Here is a 20,684-nt window from a genome sequence, read left to right as displayed (position 1 = left end):
GACGCGCTAATTGTTCGAGATGAAAGGTAGGGGGGACTAACTGGACCTGAAGGAGGATAGAGACAGGAGTGATGAAGCTCGACGAAAAGTCAAGAGTTCCATCAGCCCGCACCGGCCAATCACGCATCCGATTTCTCCACAACCGGAGCGAACGGGCTGGCGTCATTGCTCCGGGTACGTTTCTACTCAAACTTTTGTGTTTTGAACTAATGTTGAGTCGCAATCATGGCCAGCGCTTCTTCTTCAAGCAAGATTCAACCCTTCGAGATCTTCTCCTCCGTCCGCTTTGATACAGACCTACCAGACGTTGCGTGTCGCTTTGCACAATGCTATCCCACACCCCATCACTCGCCCTATTACCTCCTCGCCTACCACCAAGATCGCCTTATAGCAGCAGCGCGTCATTTCCTGATGAAAAAGGCACTAGACTGGCTTCAGCGGGACCTGGAAAGCTTTGAGCAGTTCCTCGACGCGTCGATACCAGACCGAAGCAAACCCTGGAGACTTCGAATCGTAGTAAACAACAATGGGAACTGCACAGTGGAAGTGAATCCAACAGCAGCAATCGATATAATGGGTTTGCTCATTCCGACTCTGCACACAGACCCGGCAGTGCCTGTGTGGAAGGTCTACGTTGATACACAATTCATCATTCCTTCCGGCTTTACAACTCACAAAACCACCGCGCGAGATGACTACACAGCTGCCCGGCTCAGAGCCGGGATCAAATCACCAGCAGAAACATCCGAGGTCCTACTTGTGAACCCCAATAACGAGGTTATGGAGGGCAGCATCACCACGGTGTATTTCCAACGGGAACACATGTGGATCACACCTCCATTAAGCAGCGGCGGTAACGCAGGGACAACACGGAGATATGCCCTGTCGCAAGGATTCTGTGTGGAACAAGTTATCAGCCGTGACGACCTTGTGGATGGAGAGCTGTGTTGGTTGAGCAATGGGGTAAGGGGTTTTATGCAAGGCCAAGTGGTGTTGACATAGCTGGACAACAGGTCCTTGCCGCAAATTATGAGTGCATGACTACTATCGGTATTGAAAGGTATCGGTAAATTGATGAAAGGCTATGAAATCACATTTATCTTTTCGTGTCCGAATGCTCCGCTCAATGCAACTTAGGTTTATTTCTTGGCCTTCTCAACCACGATTGGGCTAGGGTTACCCTTCCACTCCAAAGGACGAGGGCGCATGTACTCGGCCATGATCTCATCGGTGACCTGGGCCCGACGGTCCTGGAATCCTTGGACGTACTCCTGAAGCTGGGCAATACACTTTTGCTTGATCTCACCCGTCATCATCTGGCCACTCTCGTATTCGCTGCGGATCTTCTCCAGTGCCTCATCGTCTTCGAGGAAGAAGGTCAAGTACTGGAAGGGAACGTCGACCTTGCTGTTTCCACCAAGCTCGCGCTGCTTCTCGGCAGTATCCTGACCACCGGAGAAAGCGTGCTTGTTAATCTTGTTCTTGATCTTGTTCGGAGTGTCGCTCATGAAGATGGCAGAGCTGTCGATACTGGCAGACATCTTAGATCCAGGACCCTGGAGTGCGGGAAGGAAAATTGAGTGAATCAAAGAGGGCTTCTTGAACTTCATCTTCTCGGCGTGTTCGCGGCATTGACGGAAGTAAGGATCCTGGTCAATGGCGCAGGGAATCAAACACGGAATGGAAGCGACCTTCTTGGTATCGGTGCCGAAGATGTGAGGGAAGCTGGTAGCGAACGCTGAGGCAGACTGAGTCGCACAGAAGTGGAACTCGCCAATGTTGTTGCTGTCATTGAAGCCGAATGTGCCCTTGACCTGGTTGATGGTGATTCTCTTGGCCATCCTGCACATGTTCTCGTAGAAAGCGCCGCCAATAAACTCGAAGTCGCTGAAAATGAAAGTCTTCTTCATGTCGAATCCAACAGCAATGATGTCCTTGGCGTTCGCCTTTGTGTATCTCTTGGAGTCCTCAATATCGATCTTCTGGGAGTGCATGTACTTTTCGTCGTCGGTCATCATGATCACTAGAGGGCAGTCGAAGACATCCTGGAGCCACCTATTTGAAACAATTAGCCTCTATCAGTTTCCCTCAATTGGGGAGGCATTCATACTTGGTGAACTCGAATGGCACAGTGTGTCCCACGTGCATGCTGTCACTGCTGGGTCCACGGCCAGTGTAGAGGAAGAAAGGCTCCCCCTTCTCATGGCGATCCAGAATCTTGGCCAAGTCACGGTGACTGAAGACAATACCGCGACGCATGAAACGGTGTGGCCGGTGTCCGGTAACCTTCTCAAAGCGCTCCAATAACGCAGCATTGATGGGTGTGGCGCCGAACTCGCGAGTGAGCTTCTCATAGTCGACGGGCAGGAGCTTCCCGGACTCATCGACACCACCGGAAACATCGAAAGGAGTCACGATTTGGCCAACAGCTTTGGTCTCGGGAACCTTTTCGGCGAGGCTCAAGTCGTTGATGGCCGGAGGGGCTGCTTCGTTCGCCATGATGTGCGGTTTATAGTGAAATCTGAAGATCTTTCAGTCAGTAATCCAAATTTTCACGCAATTGCTAGAGGCGACAGCCAACACTCACTCTATGTGGTTGGAGAAATGAATTTCTTCTGTTGCCCCTCTCCAATATCGGGATGAGTCAGAATTTCCGCTATCACTGGCGGTTCTGATTGGTCGGAGGTATGCAGTATATTAACCCCGCGAATCCCTTTGTCTTTATTTCCACATTGGTTACTCAGTCAAAATATATTGCGGATTGAGGATGCTGATAGGATAGCACTTTGAGCGTTGATGTCGATATGGAAATTTCTCATCCTGGGCGACAGAGTTATTCGTGTCCGAAGTACGTATATACAGACATTGTTGCATGAACACTACAAGACATTGATAGAAATTTCGAATAGAATTAACTAGTTCCATCCCCGGTACTGGTGGGTGGCTAGTATTTCTTATCTCGACTAGTATGAACTACAATATCCATGAAGGCCTTCTGCTCCGTTGGTTCAGAAAATCGATCTCCACGTATAGTGATCGCAATACATGCAGAGAGGGTGTTCATTCGCTCTGCTTGATGAGATAATACTTGAATTGGTCCCTCTAGGATCCCCTTCCTGTGCTTCTTTAGTAGCAGGTTGAGATGGATTCTCGGTGTGAGTTCCTGTGAATTTGGGAGTCTTATCAATATATTGAAAAGCGGCAGCTGCTATCCAATGTCAGTCCAGGAGATCTTTGTGGCAATACAAAAGATAAACTTTTCCTGGTGATGCTACTGTATCACTTGTCGAGCTATTATAGAACTGGCGCTTCGCTTCACGGCGGATGCAATCTCGCCCGGACTTCTGACACCTCGAACATTTCTGGATGCTGTCCTCACCTATAGATTCGTTACTGCGGCTCTAACAAAACACATTGGGTTCAGATATTAACTTTTACACTTCAAATGATTTCTTGTCAGTAACAATAATTAGGTATGAACAATGATCGAAGTGATGATGGCATACTCCGGCAAGTATCACTGAAATAAAGTAATCGGCCAACTGTGAATTTTGTCAAGTTAAAGATTAAATTTGACTTACCATGGTTTTGGGCCTCGAAGCCATCCCACATCTATTACATGGAAACCTCTTCGGAGGTTGACAAGTCAAACCGGAGATAACTGGCGATGAAATTGGAATGTAGTCTTGACTAGCTGACCTCCTCAAGGAAACAGCGTCAACACATACTATACACGAATTAAATTTATCTTTGGTATGCTACGTACTATGATTTCTATTTTTAGGGGTCGGCATTTAGTGCTGTTGGTCTTTGATGCGGGAATGTTGAAAAAGACCGATGATATGAATGAAGTAGACGGTGCACAAAAAGAATGAACCAAAGCGACAAAACCACAGACGCAATTTAGTTCTTCTGTATAAAACAGAAAGACCTTCTCAGTTTCTGTGAAACCTGAAATCACAAAAAAACAAAAAGGAAATGACAAGAGTGGGATTCGAACCCACGCCTACAAACGTAGATCAGGAAACTGCCGAAACAGTGGGAGTTAAGGTGGACCTTAACCTGACGCCTTAGACCAACTCGGCCATCTTGCCTGCTCGATGTAGAACACTGCACTCTTTGGCTATATAAACGTAATTCATGAGGTCAACAACACATACACATCAACCATTCATCATGCCTGATATCCCATCAATAAATAGATATCAAGTTTCATACTAGCATGTAACAGTTTAAGTGATGTATCCATGAAATCTCAATTTACTGAAACGTAATTCATTTCCAACGCGAGTATTCATGAGCTCATACCCCCAAATGCATTATAAATATCTCAATCACATATCAAATCTTACACCAACGAGTATCAAGCTCCTTAGAATCTTTCGTATAAAACCTCAATCAGTACTCAACCGAATGCGACCCTGCGGATCCTCATTGCGCCCCCTAGCATGAATAATGTAAGGATCATGGAAAACAACATCGCCCGCTTCATAATTAGTAACGAGCTACCTATGCTCGCCGTGCGTGCAGATATAGTGTAAATTGCATCCAAGAGTGGCGGGGAAATGACTGCTCGCTGTGGATCACAGCTACAAAGTGACGCTTTTGATCACATAAATCAAGCTTCCTAGCAGCTTCCTCACCAAAGTATCCAAGTAGTACTGCATGAAGTCGAATCTTATTGACTAGCTTTGTCGGGGCAGGCTTAAACAGGGCACGAAAAAAATTGGGTGTCAATATGACTAGGAAGCTCATGGGAACGCTCAGATGTCTGCAAAATGCTCGGTGTATGGCTATCAAAACCAGAATCGGATTGGTGGAAGAATCTGACAACATCGAAAGGGGATTGGTAAGTCGGCGGCGAGCTTAACGGCGGATCGTCAGAGAGAAAGGATCCCACGGCCCTCTTTCCCCTGTTTCCAGATGTCTCCCCCCCTCCCCTACCAGTCCCAATTCAATTGCCGTATCTATGTCCTCGAAGAGATTATGATTCCTAGGAATCACAGGCGACCGAGGAGACAGCGGTACCTCCGCCTCGGCCTGCTCTATCGGCCTTTCAGACTGAGAGCAATAGCCATCATCTTCCGAACCTCGATAGCCGTCGCCAAGTGTATCAGATTTGGCCTCGTCATCTTATGTCAAGAGGGTCAAGTTTACTATTAGCTAGAGTCAGTAGCCGTGACATGAACCGAAGATTCCAGTAAAAGACCGCTGCTTACATCTCGTACGCAGCCATATCTGATCTTTCGGAAAAGCAAGCTCGCTCTGACCGCGCCCTATAAAGCTGAAACGACCTCTATCAGCGCGTCGTTTGCAGATCTTCTTGTGTCGGATACAATGTTGGCATCCGCTTGCTCCAGGCTCGTATTCGCCTGTTCTCGGTCGCTAGAGACCTTCTTGATATGGCTATATGCGTAGATATTACACTTCAGACGCCGCTCTGTATGTCCGTGTTAGTTATCGACGTCAAGTCTGAGTGTGTATGACATATCGACAATGATGACAGGGGATATCCCGTCGACGTCTGGAGATAGGGCCGTCCATTTGGAAAAATTCCCGTATGAGGAATTTAGTCGCCGAAATATTGACCAACGGTGTGTGAGATAATTACAAGGAGATTATGAAAACAGCGGCGAATACTTCCTTTTTCACTTGGTCCGGTTGCAGGGGACGGTAAAGTTTGCGGGGCTGACTAGCTCGAGCGGATGGCTCCGTAGGGGGGAATATTGCCCGAACCTGGCATCTGGGTGATCATCCATGTGCTGATCATAGAGGGACATTAGTAGGGACTACGTCGGTCTTGACGCCACAGCTTGAATGTTCTCAACTCACCAAGTATGCAAACATCCACAAGGGTAAATACAAAACAGTGAATGCATAATGTTAATGTGTCATATATTGTCATTGAACTCATTCCGAGGATGGTCATTCTAGATATGGTACATGAGATCAAGAACCAATTAGAGAAGCCGTTAATGTCCAGCAGCAACCGGCTTCTCCATACTTTTCATCCTCTCCTCAATAATCTCCTTTCTCTCCTTTCTCAGCTCGCGAGCATACTTAACACCAAATCCATGCTCGAAGACCTCCTTAACCTCCTCCAGAACAAGTCCCGAAACTTCGGGATAGAAGAAGTAGAGCCAGATGTAGCCGAGACCACAAATAGCAGCGAAGAATCCAAAGGCTCCAGACGGGGTCCACGCCTTCATCATAGACAAGAATGTACTGGAGATGATAACATTGGCTCCCCAGTTCGAGCATGTCAACCACATAGTTCCGATAGCGCGAACTTCGAGAGGGAAGAAGTCGGTGCTCATCCAGGCAGTGTTTCCAACTGAAACGCCGTAGAAGACCACGAACCAAATAATAAATACCAAAACAACAATGGCCGCGTTGGAAACTCCCTTCCCAGTAACTTCCATCGTATCCAGGTCCACAGGAATCCACATGAAAGCAACAGCAACGGCAATCATGCCCACCGCCATGCCCCATACAGTCGAGAGAAGCAGTTTTCTGCGACCCATGGTATCGACCGTCATCATATTAACGAAAGTCATGATAAAGTTGGTACCGGCAACAACAAGACCAACAGCAGTGGGGTTATCGAATCCGACCAGCGCAAAGAGCGTAGAAGAATAGTACATGAGAGCATTGAAACCCGAAAGCTGAGAGATAACCATCAACCCACAAGCACTAATCAAAGCGCGCAGGTTACTCGGAACAGTGTGAAGCTGTTTAATCTTCGAGAATCGCGAACCACTCTCGTTCATCTCGCGGGCCTGGTCACAGGCCGAACAAATAGAGAGAAGAACTGCATCAATCTGATCCTCGGTGGCCTTTCTGTAGATTTTCCGAAGAACAAGTCTGGCCTCGGCATTGCGACCGTTGTATGCCAGATGACGAGGTGACTCAGGGCAGAAGGGCATAAGCACCCCCAGGACAATGGCAGGTACGGCACCAAGTCCAACCATGTATCGCCATCCGTTGGGGACGCTGGCAAAGGCAGCGCCGATTGCGTAGGAGACGACTTGGCCGCCGGTGATGGACATATTGTTCAAGCCGATGAGTTTGCCACGGGCTTTGGCGGGTGCGATTTCGGCGACATATAATGGTAGCACCATTGCGCCGCAGCCGACGCCGAAGCCGACGACAAGGCGACCGACGGCCATTTGGGCGACTGTGTAGGCTGCTCCCTGGATGACGGCGCCGGCTATGAAAAGGACACAGCCAAGGTAGATTGCCATTTTGCGGCCGAACTATAGGCGTTAAGTTAGTATCGACTTCATAGAGGGCTGAAGATTACAGGGGTGCTATGCATACCTTGTCCGCAGTATTTCCAGCAAAGATAGCACCGACAAACGCCCCTCCTGAACAAAGAGCAGTAATCATCTCCTTCTCGTTACTCGTCACCGGTCTGTTGTTGAGAGAGTCACCCAGGTATACCAGCACACCAGAAATAATACCAGTATCATATCCAAAGAGCAGACCAGCCATTGACGCGGTCAGGGCTGCAAGCCATACGAACCAGCTGACTGGTAAGTTGTCGATGCTGGTCGCAATATTGTCCACACTAGCATCGATCTTCTCAATATGGGCGCTCTCCATATCCGCCTTGACATCGTCGACGTTTTCAAAAGTGTTATCATCCTTTTTGTCGTCTTCCTGAGGGGGTTTGTTGCGAGGCCACATGATGGAATGGAAGTGTATAGATCAACACGATATAGTGTAATATAATAAATAGAAAAGGAGGCCGCTCTGCGCAGATTCAATTGACTCTGCTAGTGAAGACAGGTCAATCATCTCCAATGGGCAAGTGTGGACATATATATATATATCTGTCATTGTCACATACGTAGGTACATCCCCAGATCTGCTGTAGTGCGGGGATCTGGGGATATTCCCGCAAACTTTAAGATTCGCGCTAACAAAGAGCCGATCTTACCTTTTTTGTCCACCTCGCCGCGCCTTTCCCGTTGTTTCTCTTGGTTTCTGCTTATCGGCGACTCAAGTTCCTTGTTTCGGCTGAGAGGGAAAATGGTTTCCTCGTTATGCACCCCCCAAATTGATCTATCTGCGTTCTTGCCACCAATCGTGTCGCCCTTATTTCTTTCGCTTTAACTTACCCGGGTATAATCAGATGCCGGTTTTGAGAATGAGGCTTGGGGAGACTGGGCAACCGTGTCTCATTTTTTTTTACATGTACGCCCAGCCTGAGTCTAGATACTTAGTCTAGAGCTATCTCGGCGAATGAAATTTAAGCCGAGGAATTCGGGGCAGAGGCAATTAGAAGAAATCCGACTGGTTGGAAGAATGGACGGTCTGAGGTAAATGTTGGCGACGAGATGGCTCGGCCGGTGAGTATCATCACGCTATGTATTGTGATTGATATCCTTGTTGAGCATCAGACATGGCTGGAACACAAAAGATTACGTGTTCAAGTTCACGGCTACGATAGATCTTCGCCCAGAGAAATGACGCTATTCATGAGATTTACATGTGCACGGGATCTCGCCGAGAGCGAGTCTAGCCGTTCCCGAACCCTATCCCGAAACGGAAGCTGGTCGGCACGAGGCACAGAGTGACATCCCGACTCCCCCTGTATACAGTAGTATCATCTCTCAAGCAAGGTCATTACAGAGTAGAGATAGCATTAAATTCCTGGAACAATAGTCTAGAATTCGTTTCTCTTAAACATTCAAGATTATCACCGTATTTATCACACGAATGTAAATGCTCGGTAACCGCTTGCTTCAACACATGGAGCCTGTGCCGCCCAGAAGCCGAGAGTTTCCGAGTTGCATCATGCATGAGAGGGTCCGTGAGGTTGGGTCTAGATACATGGGGGACTGCATGGGGGCGCGGTTCAGTCCGAGGACCGGGGTAATCCGGTTTATCTGATTCTGTCGGATTGATGTCAATTGATGTATGGTTTTGTGTTAGTAGGATTGATTGTTGAGTGTAAGGCCAGGTGTGAAAGGATTGGTTTCATGTGCGGGGGATGAGCATGGTCTAGAGAATAGTACCGGTCAGATCTAGTCTGCTTTTGCAACACACATTTGAACCTTGCAAGTAGCTGTGGATGATATAGTAAAAGAGACCCATTCTTATTCACATGTTGAAGGCAACTGCTAACTTACAATCCCACTTTCATCGCGGGTGAACAGGCTCATCACCAATTTCCTCCATCTTATCCTCAAGCATCTTGGTCATACGCTTAACAACCTCCCCATAACCCGCCTCATGGTAACAATTAAACAGTTCCAGCGGATCAAGCTCACAATCAAACAACTCCCACTCTTTCTCCTCACCACCCGGCCTCGTTCCCTCAATGCCAAAGTCCTCATTATACCAATAAATCAACTTATACCGCTGATCACGCACACCATAATGAGCATAAGCCTCGTGGATAATATCCCGATGCATCCAATACCGATGGTACGCAACCTGCTGCCAATCAGCCGGCGTCTGCTGCTTCAATAGAGACCGGAAACTGACACCCTGCATATACGTCGGCGGGCGCAGACGGGCAAAATCAAGGAATGTAGGCGCAAAGTCAACGTTGCAGACTATATCGTCGCATACTGACCCGGCTGTGATCTCCGCTGGGTATCGGATTAGGAAGGGCATTTGGAAGCTCTCTTCGTACATGAATCGTTTGTCGAACCAACCATGTTCGCCGAGGAAGAAGCCTTGGTCGGAGGTGTAGATGACGATCGTGTTCTCCATTAGATCTTCTTCATTTAGGAAGTCCAGCATGCGGCCTACGTTGTCGTCGATACTTTGGATTGTGCGGAGGTAGCGTTGCATGTAGCGCTGGAATTTGAATTCGGCGAGTTCTTGGGTCGTCTCGAAGGTAAAGACTGTGCCGTCTTCTTTGTCGATAAGTTTCATTTTCGTTACATCTTCCGGTGCGGGGATCTTGCGGTCTTGGAACCACCATTTGTCCATCATTTTCTCGCCGATGTCGAGTCCGCCATCTGGTTGGACGAGACCTAGGTCGAAGTATGTGAGGTCTTCAGCGACACGAATCTTGGCGACCTTGGCTGCTTGCGCGCGGTTTTTGTAGTCATCTGTGAATGTATCTGGCAGCCGGATGGGGTCTTTGTATAGATCGCGGTGCTTAGGGTTGCATTCCCAGCTGCGGTGCGGTGCTTTGTGGTGGCACATCATGAAGAAGGGCTTGTTGGCATCACGCTCTTTGATCCAGTTCAGACTCTTCTCTGTAATAATGTCGGTTGCGTATCCGCGCTCGCGCTCCGTTCCTTCTGGTCCGATGAATTCTGGATCGTGGTATTCGCCTTGGCCTGGGACGACGCTCCAGTAGTCGAATCCTGTTGGTTCGTGTTCTTTGCCTTCGCCTAGGTGCCATTTACCGACCATGGCTGTTTGATAGCCACCTGTTCGGAGGGATTTGGCTACGTTCGGGCTGTGCTTGTTGATCTTAGAATCGAGAGTCATGACTCCGTTGACGTGGTTGTGTGTTCCTGTCAGGATGGCGGCTCGGGAGGGAGTGCAGATGCTGTTGGTTACGTAGCAGTGGTTGAACCTCATTCCTTCGTTGGAGAGACGATCGAGGTTGGGGGTATTGTTGATGCCTGCTCCATAACACGAAATTGATTTCGAGGCATGGTCATCGGCCATGATGAACAAGATGTTTGGGCGGATTGGGGAAGCCATGATGTCTTCATGTGAGTCTTTGACAAGTTGGGATCTTGTGGTAATGATGGCTATCTCCTCTTGTTTCCAACCAATCCGTACAATTGCCGAAGAGAATCGAAGTTTGAATACGTCAGGGGGGTATCGCGGACTTTAATACCTCAGCTTGGCCCTCTAATATGAGGGGATAATCCATTGAAGCCCCTCTTGTAGGACCACTCTGTAAACCCTCGTTCCATGATGGCTTTCTTCCAATGAAGATGCGTTGAAAGGGTTCTGGAGCAGAAAGAATGGCGCAAGAGTACACAACCTCCACAGACCCCACTTCACTACGGCAGTCGGCGGCAGTCGGTCTTCGACGACATTGGACAAAGTGAGAGTATACACAATCGTATGAATTTTCACATCTTCAAGAGCTTGATATTTGAGCGACTAGAGAAGTATTTTAGAGTATCATGAAAGCATATCCTACGGAAATGTTCTGCGAGTTCGACTATCATATCATACATCTACCAACAGGCTGAGTCAATCATACCCATCATCCACAAAACCTGCCTGTCGAACCAAACTATGGATCGCTAAATGACCATGCCGATAGAACCCCTGATCAAAAGGCGGAGAAGGACTACACAACTCCCTATATATAGACTCCGGCTCTGTACCTACAGTGCGCGCCAGCCCTTGCAAATCCAAGACAATCTGCTTCGTACTCGGCGAAGCCGAGAAGTATGTCTCAGTGACAGCTACCGCTATATGTGCTTTTGCGATTGCATCACTCATTTCCAATGGTACATTCACATCAGGTGACGATGAAAGGAAGAGCGTCAATCGTGTTGCGTGGTATGCACAAATGGCAATTGAGTGCGGCAGTATCAAGGTAGACGGGAGATTCTGCAAGCCAGAAAGTATTCGACTGATATGATCAACATGTTCATGGCATTGACGCACGGCATGTTCCCGAATACTGATGTCCATCGCTCCAATGATGATTTTTGGGGCGGCTTCTGGGTAGCCGGGGAGAAAGAGTCGGTATAGATCGCAGTGAGACTGGTGCCAGGAGACAGCGATTTGGAGGAAGCGCGTGAACCAACGGTCGTCTTGTGCAGCGATCAAGTGGGTTGAAGATGTGATTTGATATCCGAAAGATAGCTCAACATCCGCCTGTACTCGCCATAGGTCTTTCTGTATTTCTTGAACTAGACCAATCAGGTGTACGAGAGGCTGTTCTGACAAAGCTAATTGTCTAGTCAAGCGCATGATGTCCTTTTGAATTTTGGAAAGGCGAATACATACACCCAGTAAGCTGATGGGTGAGGTCGAGTCCTTCTCCAGATGGACATGAGCCAATATCGGGGCTTCTGCATGCCCTGAATCCCCTGTAGAGAATACATTTTCTCGACATGGGAGGCGCTGATAAATTATTGTGTGGGGTATTGTTTCATATTCCGGTAGTCCCACGGAAAACTGACCGTCGATGGCTGTTAGAGCCCAGAGAACTCGCCGACGAGACTCTTGGGCGATGAAACTCAACTCGGGACGTTCATAATTGAGGCGCAATGCAGTAGCTGCTCTTGCAGCCAGCCCTGTCAGCATGTAAGCTCTGGAGAACCGGCCTGTTTGGATATGATAATGGGTTATCAAAATCAAGGCTTGGAGTTTTATAGTACTTGGCCTTTCCAGATCGTCCAAGATGATAGTCTCTGCTTTTTTGAGGAGAGACGGACTCTCATTCAACGGTTGGCCTTTTTCAGATAATAATAAATTTGTGATTGCGACCAGGACCAGAGCAAGAGATTGGTCCAGGGTATTATTATGGCTTTGTTCTCGAATTGTCGGCTCATGAAGAAAGGAGTATGAAGGCAGCGGATAGATCCACTCAAAATAGTCATGAACACTCTGGAGAAGCTCCTTATGAGAGACAATTGAAACCAGCCTATACTTGTCAGAGGGGTAAAGCGGATAATACAGCCGGGAAGACTTACAAGTCTTTATTCTGATGTAGGCTAGGAGTGGCAGTCACCTCTGATGACAGCCTAGCCTGCTGAGGCTTTGACTGGGCAGGCTTTTTTGTTGGTGGATATCGACATCGACGTTGCCTTCGAATGCAATTCGCACATTCAGGGCTCTCCCCAGAGCACCGCGACTTCTGCTGACGACATTCCGTACAAGCCTGATTTCCCCGCCGCCGCTCTGGTGGGTGATCTTTGGTAGGATTGTACCTGGAGGTCACTCCACTTTCTTTAGAGAAAGAGCATGCGAATTCCAGTCGGGCACAATTCTCACAGTTGCCTGGGCGGCGATCGCAGCGGACCTGTTTCCTTTAGCTCTGTTCTGGTCTGGTGCTTGTTTGAACTTACCTTACGAAATCGACACTGGAAACATGGAGTGCGCTGGAGTTGTCCCATGTAGAGCTGTGGACCTAACCTGATGGATTAGAGTTGTGTAGATGGGAAGAGGATCGGAATTGGAGGGGGCGAGATCGGCTCCACTTGGATTGCACCATCACGGCTTCATACACATTGGCACCTTCTACCTATGTCACAAATAACACTTAGAAAGTCGAGTTTGGTTCTGAAGTGAGAGCTGACTAAAAATTCTACGGCACTATTAGCATATCCCTAGATAAACCTTAGACTAAGTAGGAGCTCACATACTTCCCCTATGACATCAATGAATACAGCGGTGTGCCCTTCCAAAACCAAGTACCCTCCGAGTAACTTATCTATGAGCATTAATGGGTAGGTTTTACCCCTTGCATTTAGATCCTGCTTGAGTCAGTATCTTTTGTGAAGAGTCACTTGTGATATAGTGCATTGGCATCACATTGCTATAGCGTTGATGCAATCAATCCCTTGTAATTTATCCAGGCGCAATCTAGGGACCCTAGTGGTTCTGCCTGTGAGCTATACGCGATGTATAGCTGCTTGCTTGAACATTGGCTCGGGCCTTTTTAAGGTTGCCCACGTGTTTGCCAGATTCTAGGGCATCAATGCGTGATATGCACTTCGGGACAAGACAGGACACGCGTGAAACCCCCTTGCAGATGTGAATGTCCTTATCACGAACCGTGCAATGCACTGGTGTGAGCTGGAATATTGATCTATTACCTAGAAGTAAGCGTCAGTTGTATGTTTTATTTAGGCAACTAATGAGGTAGTCATAATGAGAGATAGTAGCTTGTAGTCAAGTATTTAGCATGACTTGTTCGTGCTTATGTAGTACGAATACACGAACATTGCGCTACATTTGCGCTTAGATCACCACGCGAGTTATTTCCCGAACCCTATACTTCGGAACTAAGTTGCCATTTTCTACATCGGTCACCACCCCTGTCTGACGTGTATAGAAGTATGATTTAGATCATGAGTCCCCTCATGTAACAGACTCAATACCCCTGTAATCTAAGTCAGTTTCTTACGTACTTGGCCCATTTCCCAACAGCTGACGATGGATGAAATACAGGCGGTACGGCCCCAGTCTTTAAAAATGCCGCATCTTTGACCGCGTCTCTTTCGAATCACTCGTCAAGATCTAAATCGTTTGTCGGCATGCGCTTACCGGGCAAATCTGACAAATTGCCATGGCGTAGCTTTCTGACCAGCCACATTGAGAGACCGGCCAATACTGGCTGATCGGCAACATCATCTGACTCTTCAATTGCGGGATTCTGGGCTGACGCCACGGTCGGGTCAGCCGCTGGTGACTAGTAAGGTGGCGCCCCCGAATCGTTTATATTTGAGGCCTTCCGTCGGTGGCGAGCGCTTTGTGGTGCTTGGACCGTAGACCTCTTCTATGAGTTTACCTTTTATTCTAACAGCTATTTAATCAAGTCTTTCTCAGATGCCTAGAAAACGTGGGTTACCCCATATAGGGAAGCAGACAATATTATTGAATGAGCAGCGTATAGGGTTTGCTCCACGTGGATCCATGTGGGCCCATATGGCAAAAAGGGCAAGTTGTCAAGCCAAAATAGCCAAAGCCAAATAGCCAAATCGGCCTCCCCGTTGACGGCCCAGGCGGGGCGTCCAAGCCTTGGCTTAACGAAATTCTTCCCCCGCACATACCTTGGTCCTCCTACGGTGTGTCAACTTTATATCAATATGTGTAGAGAAATAAATAAACAAATCACCACGAATTCAAGCACACTATTCTCATTAGAACTAGACCAGTAACACTCACCCCCGGAATCCTCCAGAATAAACCCGGGGGCTGAAAAGGTGCTATGTCCTCTTCCGAGGCGGCTAGTGCTTACCAGCCTAACCCTAAACAGCCCTCACAGACAAAGCCAAGGGTGCTAAAGCGCGACAGGGTTGCCTTCGGTTGTATCGGCGTTTCGGTCTACCCCACGGGGGTGCAGATCGTCTTTATAGGCGGGATAGGTGCCAATTTTCCTCTCCCCACGAAAAATTGCGTTAAGGTGATTCTTTCGGGGGACAAAGAACTTTTACTTCCCCGTCCACCTTTTACTTACCCTCACTTTCCTGCACGCTCTCGTCATGGATGCAAAGGATAACAAAAGCGTCCTCTCTCACGAGGAGGATGTAGCCATCTCAGCTCCTGAGCTTGCCAAGGATCATGCTGCTCTTGCGCCGGAGGTCGTTCATGAGAAGGCTGATTTGGCGCCGGAGCTCGTCGAGCCGGCTGGCCGTGGGAAGAAGTCTGGTGCTATGAATATCATTGAAAATCCTCTTGTGGTATGTTTTGCACTATCTATATCTCGCCTTGCTCAACTATAAACGAACCCCTCTTGAACATGGATACTGATTACCTTCGCTTCTGTAGCGCATTTCCAAGGAACAAGCCCTCGCCGATGCTCGCGCCTACGCCGAATCGCACAATATGTCCGAGCACGCCGATCTGTTCGGCCGCGCCGCTTTGGTCGCCCGAGACCCTAAAGGTTTCGAACTGGTAACTGAGCTGGACGAGCAGGAGCGCACTGCGCTTGCATATGAAAGAGATCACAAATGGCATGGTCCTTACATGCTTTGGTATTCCATTGCTCTGTGCGCTGTTGGAGCCGCTACCCAAGGATGGGATCAGACTGGAGCCAATGGAGCCAATCTGTCATTCCATCAGGAATTTGGTATTGCTGGTGAAGGCAGAGATGAATGGATTGTGGGAATTGTGAATTCGATTATTTTCTTGACTGCCGGTCTGGTGTGAGTATATAGACATCCGCCCCTTAATTTTGAGTTCTGAGGCTGACATTGTGCATAGTGGCGCCTTCATTGTCGACCCACTTAACCACTACTTGGGACGAAGGGGTGAGATTTTCGTCACTGCTCTCTGTCTCACTGCTACCCCAATTGGTTCTGCTTTTGCGCAGTCATGGCAGGGGCTGTTTGCTGCGCGATTTGTTATGGGTATCGGTATTGGTGCGAAGAACGCTACTGTGCCTATCTACTCTGCCGAGATGGCCCCAGCTCGAATTCGCGGTGCTCTTGTTATGTTCTGGCAACTTTGGGTTGTGGCCGGTAGGTAGCTCTTGGTTTTCTCGATATCCCATTGCTAATGATTGCGGCAGGTATTTTCTTGGGTTTCGCTGCCAACGTCATCGTCAAAGACACCGGGGATATCGCCTGGCGCCTCCAGCTCGGCTCGGCATTCATTCCATCGTTCATTCTGGGTATTGGCATCTTCTTCTGCCCCGAGTCCCCCCGTTGGCTCATGAAGCACGGCAGACATGCTGAAGCTTTCCAATCTATGAACCGCTTGCGAGCTCATCCTATCATTGCTGCAAGGGATTACTATTACTCGTATATTATCTACGAGGAGGAACTGAAGGAGGCTCGAGGCGCTGGATATTTCTCCCGTATGTGGGATTGCTTCGCCGTGCCTAGAATTAGGCGTGCGAACTACGGTGCCTCAACTGTCATGATTGCCCAGCAGATGTGTGGTATCAACAGTAAGTATCATTCTTGTTTTCGCCGTCTGGCAGCGCTGACTTGCTATAGTTATCTCATTCTACAGTTCAAGTATCTTCGAGAAAGTTGGTTACAGTGCCACTCAGGCTTTATATGCCTCTCTTGGTTATGGTGCTATTCAGGTTGTCTTCACGATCCCGACGTTGTTCCTCATTGATACGAAGGGTCGAAGAACTCTGACTCTGATTGTGAGTGACTCGGCCTACTCTTGGATTTGTGAATTGAACTAATGTTTTATTTTCACAGACTTTCCCCCTCATGTGCATTTTCCTACTCGCAGCCGGTCTCTCCCTTCTGAAAACCGACGGCAGTCAGGGTGCCAGAATTGGACCAGTAGTCCTGTGAGCGTCTCTCCTGGATTTTTGAATCGTGCTCTAGCTGACCAATCTCCTCGAATAGGTTTGTCTATCTATTCACCATCGCCTACTCCCTTGGTGAAGGCCCAGTCGCGTTCCAGTACTCTGCCGAGGTCTTCCCTACTATCCAGCGTGAACAAGGAATGGCTTGGGCTGTTTGCATCAACAACACTTTCGGTAAGCATTCAAGATAAACTATGGTCAAATCCCTCTAACGATCTTCCCAGCCGGTATCCTCGGTTTGACATTCCCTCGAATGACAACCGTCATGACACCAACTGGTGCTTGTACGTGGACTGTATCAAATCATACTACAATGAATTCAGGTTAACTAATCTACCATAGTCGGTTTCTACGCCGGACTCAACCTCATCGCTTGGGGCATGATTTTCTGTTTCGTCAGAGAAACAAAGCAACTCACTCTAGAAGAACTGGATCGTAAGTGGACCTCACCCAATCGATCAATGCATATATGGCTGTATACTGATATCTTCCATAGAGGTCTTCTCAGTTCCCACCAAGAAATTCATCCACCACGAATCGACCGTGTGGCTTCCTTGGTTCATCAAGCGCTACATCTTCCGCCAAAATATTCCAAAACCTCCTCCCATCATCGCTACGGCGGACGAGGCTTTGGCAGAGAAGCGTTCGTAGAATCCCTTTGTAATTGGTTGGGTTGGATATGTTGCTGGTAAGACTTTCGATGATTGATGCTTTATGGGAGCGAACGTGGCAGGTTGGCATATTAGGACTTGCCTATGAGGAACTGTTCAGAGATGTCTATCCATTGGACTCTTTATGTTTAATTGAATCTATCTCTTTGGTAACATATTTTGTTGAGATTCATGGCGCATCCAGGCTAGAAGCCTAGCACATCAGACATGAATCTAGTGATCAGCATTAGACCTATCAAGTAGAGTATGGCTCAGGAGAAGAGTTCGCATTTATATAGGGTCTTTCACTTATGAAGAGAAAGACCAGACTTAAACAATCTCGTTGGCCTTGACATTGATGCATCCCAATTCAGTAGACATCTAATTTTAGCATATTTATATTGCTCTCTTGAAGTATAGATAATATGTGGCTAGCCCACTTTCCCTACTTCACTTTATTTAACTCCAAAAGAACCCATCTGGGTCGCATATATATCACATGAAAGAAGCTGTGTATATGCAGGTCTGCCTAAGATCAACATGCAGAATGGCGGGGTTCGACCAATCCCAAACATGAGAAACCCGTGGACGAAGACTTTCGGTTAGACCTCGGGTAGGCTTACATCACCATTAGCTATTCCGGGGCGATGATTCGCCAATCCCCTCTATCACGTGATCTTCGCGTGATCTGGAGCATCTGATTCCCGGATCAATATTAGCCCGTATCCACTTTTACCTCCGCCTTCCAGAGCAAAAAGTGCTGGATCAGACGACTCCCTACCCTTCTTGTTTCCTCATGAATCCATGAATCGAATGCCATCATGAAGTTCTTTGAAAACAAATTCACCTACGATTACTCCTTTCCCGCCGTCTCTCTCGCCTACTTCCTTCGCTACCCTAACCCCTACTCTCGCCATGTCCTCACAACCGATGTCATCGACCGATACGTCGATCCAAACACCCAGCGCCTTCACACTATCCGCCTGCATTTGAAGAAATCAAAGGTCCCATCTGGAATCCTCAAGCTACTACCAAAGGGCATGGGAGGCTCCGACAATTCCGGCCAGAGCTACATCCTCGAAAAGACCATCGTGGATCCCAAAGAGGGCTGGATGGAAACCGAGTCACGCAATATGGAGTGGACTGGTATCCTCAGCGTGGTTGAGAAGCAAAATTACCAGCGATTGACCTCTGAGGACCGTCTCGCCCTGGATGGCCTGGCTGTTGACAAGGTCTCCGAGCAGACCACGGTGAAGACCACCGTCACCTTCCGCTCTAGACTCGGTCAAGGCAAGCTCCTCGCACGCAAGAAGCCAGACACAGCTGGCGACCACGTCGAGGTCGAGGAAGAGGCACCTCGCAAGGGTTTCTTCTCCTCCCTGTCTACTGCTGGCATCCAGCGCACCATTGAACTCATCGGTGTCAGCCGCACCCGCGAGGCCGTGCTCAAGAGCAAAGAGGGCATGAACATCGTCCTCGAGCGTCTGCGCAGCGGTGGTGTCGTTGGTGTTCTGGAGGGCATGCGCCAGGATCGTGAGGCCGCATTTGGACCTGAAGGTCCATGGAAGCGCGTCTGGCTCCAAGGCAATGGCAAGGATCGTTCCATCGAAAATGACGGCAAATAGGTTTCAATCTGCCATCTTGTTCTTTTATCTACGGGCTATTGCAATTGCCCATCTCATTGCATTTTGTTTTCAAGCGTGGAGTTTGGGTTGGCGCTGGGATATTGACACTCTCCCTCTTTCTTGACTGTTGATATTTGAAGATACTGTATATCTTCTATCTTTGCATGGAGCTTTGCTTCTTGAGGTGTGCTTGTATGCTTGGGCATATGTAGGGGATGACATTCATTGTACTATATGCATCATTCTTGTTATTTTCTTTCTCTTATGGAGCTCTTATTAACTATTTTCTTCTTTTTTTCATCTGATTCCCATTGTTTGTTGAATGTGCTTCTAGGTCTGTTGATAGTGTCTATCCAGGCAATGTAGGCCATGCCATCGATTGACAGTCAACAAGATACCTCAATATCGACACGGCTAAGCTGCATCTAATACAACAGAAGAGGCTAGGCTATCCTGATATAGAAATCGGACAAAAGGCTGCTACTAGCCATGCAGATCCTTTGAAGAAGAAAGCCAATAGGCTCATCCCGAAGAACAGGAGCCTGAGAATGGTCGCATCTCACCTAAGATGAACTACATCAGCCGGGGTAAAGTATGTGTTCTTAGACATCTTTCACTCTAAGCTGCTACGATCTTTGTCTTAAGCTTAGTATATCACAGCGTTTAACGTCTAGTAATTAAAAGAGTGGGGACCGGAAAGTCGCTGTACAGACGATCAGATCATACCTCTTTCTCTTCACAACAGTCTAGATGTAGACAGCCGTCTTCGCGGTACAGACATAGAATATGACAATTGTGATACAGAGACTATAGGTGTATCTATTGTTATCCTTTTATTTGATTCCTATATGGCCTTGGACGCTTAAACCACGGTTCAATGGTGCAGTAAGTCCAGAGGCTTGGCGGCTCGGATATGCACGTATACCGCGGCCAAACAAATGATTAGATATTCTTTGATAATGACCACCCACTTCTCTATTTGAGGCTCTCTTAGGAGTACAAGGCAAGTGAAGGATATAGAGTCAGTCAACCTGGGGGGGGGGAGCATAGATCACTGGATGTCCATAATGGTAGCACCATATTTCCACAGCGAAGATGGCTACATATTCCGAATTGACAGCCGGATTCCCGCATCGAAGTGAACCAGATAGTCCCAGGCCCCATCCCCCGCCAGAGTGGACTTTCTTCTTGGTCGAATGGATGTCTCCAGACGGCGAATTTGTCGTAGATTTAGACGACAATACATTCGCAAACCAGTTTTGCGATAAACCCTCTAGAAAGATTACTACATATACGACGGAACAGCAGAAGATGGCCAGCAAGTATCGGACTTTGGCCATACAGGCATCCTGAATGTGGGAACTGAGCATGGGATCTTCCAGTGCTACGGAGGGTATCAAGGCACAAGGGTGGGAAGGGGCTAGTCCGGAGAGGCAGCATCCAAGAGACATGATACGCTACGCCATTGGG

The 20,684-nt window shown here is 48.1% G+C and overlaps 7 protein-coding genes across 7 annotated transcripts; 3 read left to right on the top strand and 4 right to left on the bottom strand.

The window, feature by feature from the left end:
- Positions 1–225: 225 nt before the first annotated feature.
- On the top strand, positions 226–1,002 carry N7508_005086 (aminotransferase class IV; the record flags this gene model as incomplete). Its single annotated transcript, XM_058463152.1, has 1 exon — positions 226–1,002. The coding sequence occupies one exon, from the start codon at positions 226–228 to the stop codon at positions 1,000–1,002; it is 777 nt and encodes a 258-aa protein (XP_058319630.1).
- Positions 1,003–1,139: 137 nt separating this feature from the next.
- N7508_005085 (tryptophan--tRNA ligase WRS1) lies at positions 1,140–2,499 on the bottom strand (the record flags this gene model as incomplete). Its single annotated transcript, XM_058463151.1, has 2 exons — positions 1,140–2,055; positions 2,111–2,499. The coding sequence occupies 2 exons, from the start codon at positions 2,497–2,499 to the stop codon at positions 1,140–1,142; spliced, it is 1,305 nt and encodes a 434-aa protein (XP_058319629.1).
- A 3,473-nt stretch (positions 2,500–5,972) lies between these two features.
- On the bottom strand, positions 5,973–7,689 carry N7508_005084 (uncharacterized protein; the record flags this gene model as incomplete). Its single annotated transcript, XM_058463150.1, has 2 exons — positions 5,973–7,256; positions 7,321–7,689. The coding sequence occupies 2 exons, from the start codon at positions 7,687–7,689 to the stop codon at positions 5,973–5,975; spliced, it is 1,653 nt and encodes a 550-aa protein (XP_058319628.1).
- Positions 7,690–9,147: 1,458 nt separating this feature from the next.
- Positions 9,148–10,677, bottom strand: N7508_005083 (sulfatase family protein; the record flags this gene model as incomplete). The annotated part of the gene is made up of 1 exon (XM_058463149.1): positions 9,148–10,677. One exon carries the CDS (start codon positions 10,675–10,677, stop codon positions 9,148–9,150), a length of 1,530 nt encoding a protein of 509 aa, XP_058319627.1.
- Positions 10,678–11,181: 504 nt separating this feature from the next.
- N7508_005082 (Zn(II)2Cys6 transcription factor) lies at positions 11,182–13,061 on the bottom strand (the record flags this gene model as incomplete). Its single annotated transcript, XM_058463148.1, has 3 exons — positions 11,182–12,649; positions 12,711–12,967; positions 13,014–13,061. The coding sequence occupies 3 exons, from the start codon at positions 13,059–13,061 to the stop codon at positions 11,182–11,184; spliced, it is 1,773 nt and encodes a 590-aa protein (XP_058319626.1).
- Positions 13,062–15,152: 2,091 nt separating this feature from the next.
- On the top strand, positions 15,153–17,590 carry N7508_005081 (uncharacterized protein; the record flags this gene model as incomplete). The annotated part of the gene is made up of 10 exons (XM_058463147.1): positions 15,153–15,350; positions 15,439–15,815; positions 15,850–16,130; positions 16,181–16,561; positions 16,611–16,768; positions 16,827–16,921; positions 16,980–17,113; positions 17,164–17,223; positions 17,282–17,374; positions 17,436–17,590. The coding sequence occupies 10 exons, from the start codon at positions 15,153–15,155 to the stop codon at positions 17,588–17,590; spliced, it is 1,932 nt and encodes a 643-aa protein (XP_058319625.1).
- An 820-nt stretch (positions 17,591–18,410) lies between these two features.
- N7508_005080 (MSF1 domain protein) lies at positions 18,411–19,214 on the top strand (the record flags this gene model as incomplete). Its single annotated transcript, XM_058463146.1, has 1 exon — positions 18,411–19,214. The coding sequence occupies one exon, from the start codon at positions 18,411–18,413 to the stop codon at positions 19,212–19,214; it is 804 nt and encodes a 267-aa protein (XP_058319624.1).
- Between the last annotated feature and the right edge of the window lie 1,470 nt (positions 19,215–20,684).

The sequence above is a fragment of the Penicillium antarcticum genome, assembly GCF_028974205.1.
Source record: "Penicillium antarcticum strain IBT 31339 chromosome Unknown utg000005l_segment0_segment0, whole genome shotgun sequence".
NCBI classification, from domain to species: Eukaryota; Fungi; Ascomycota; class Eurotiomycetes; order Eurotiales; family Aspergillaceae; genus Penicillium; species Penicillium antarcticum.
This window is presented reverse-complemented; position numbering and strand designations above follow the sequence as displayed.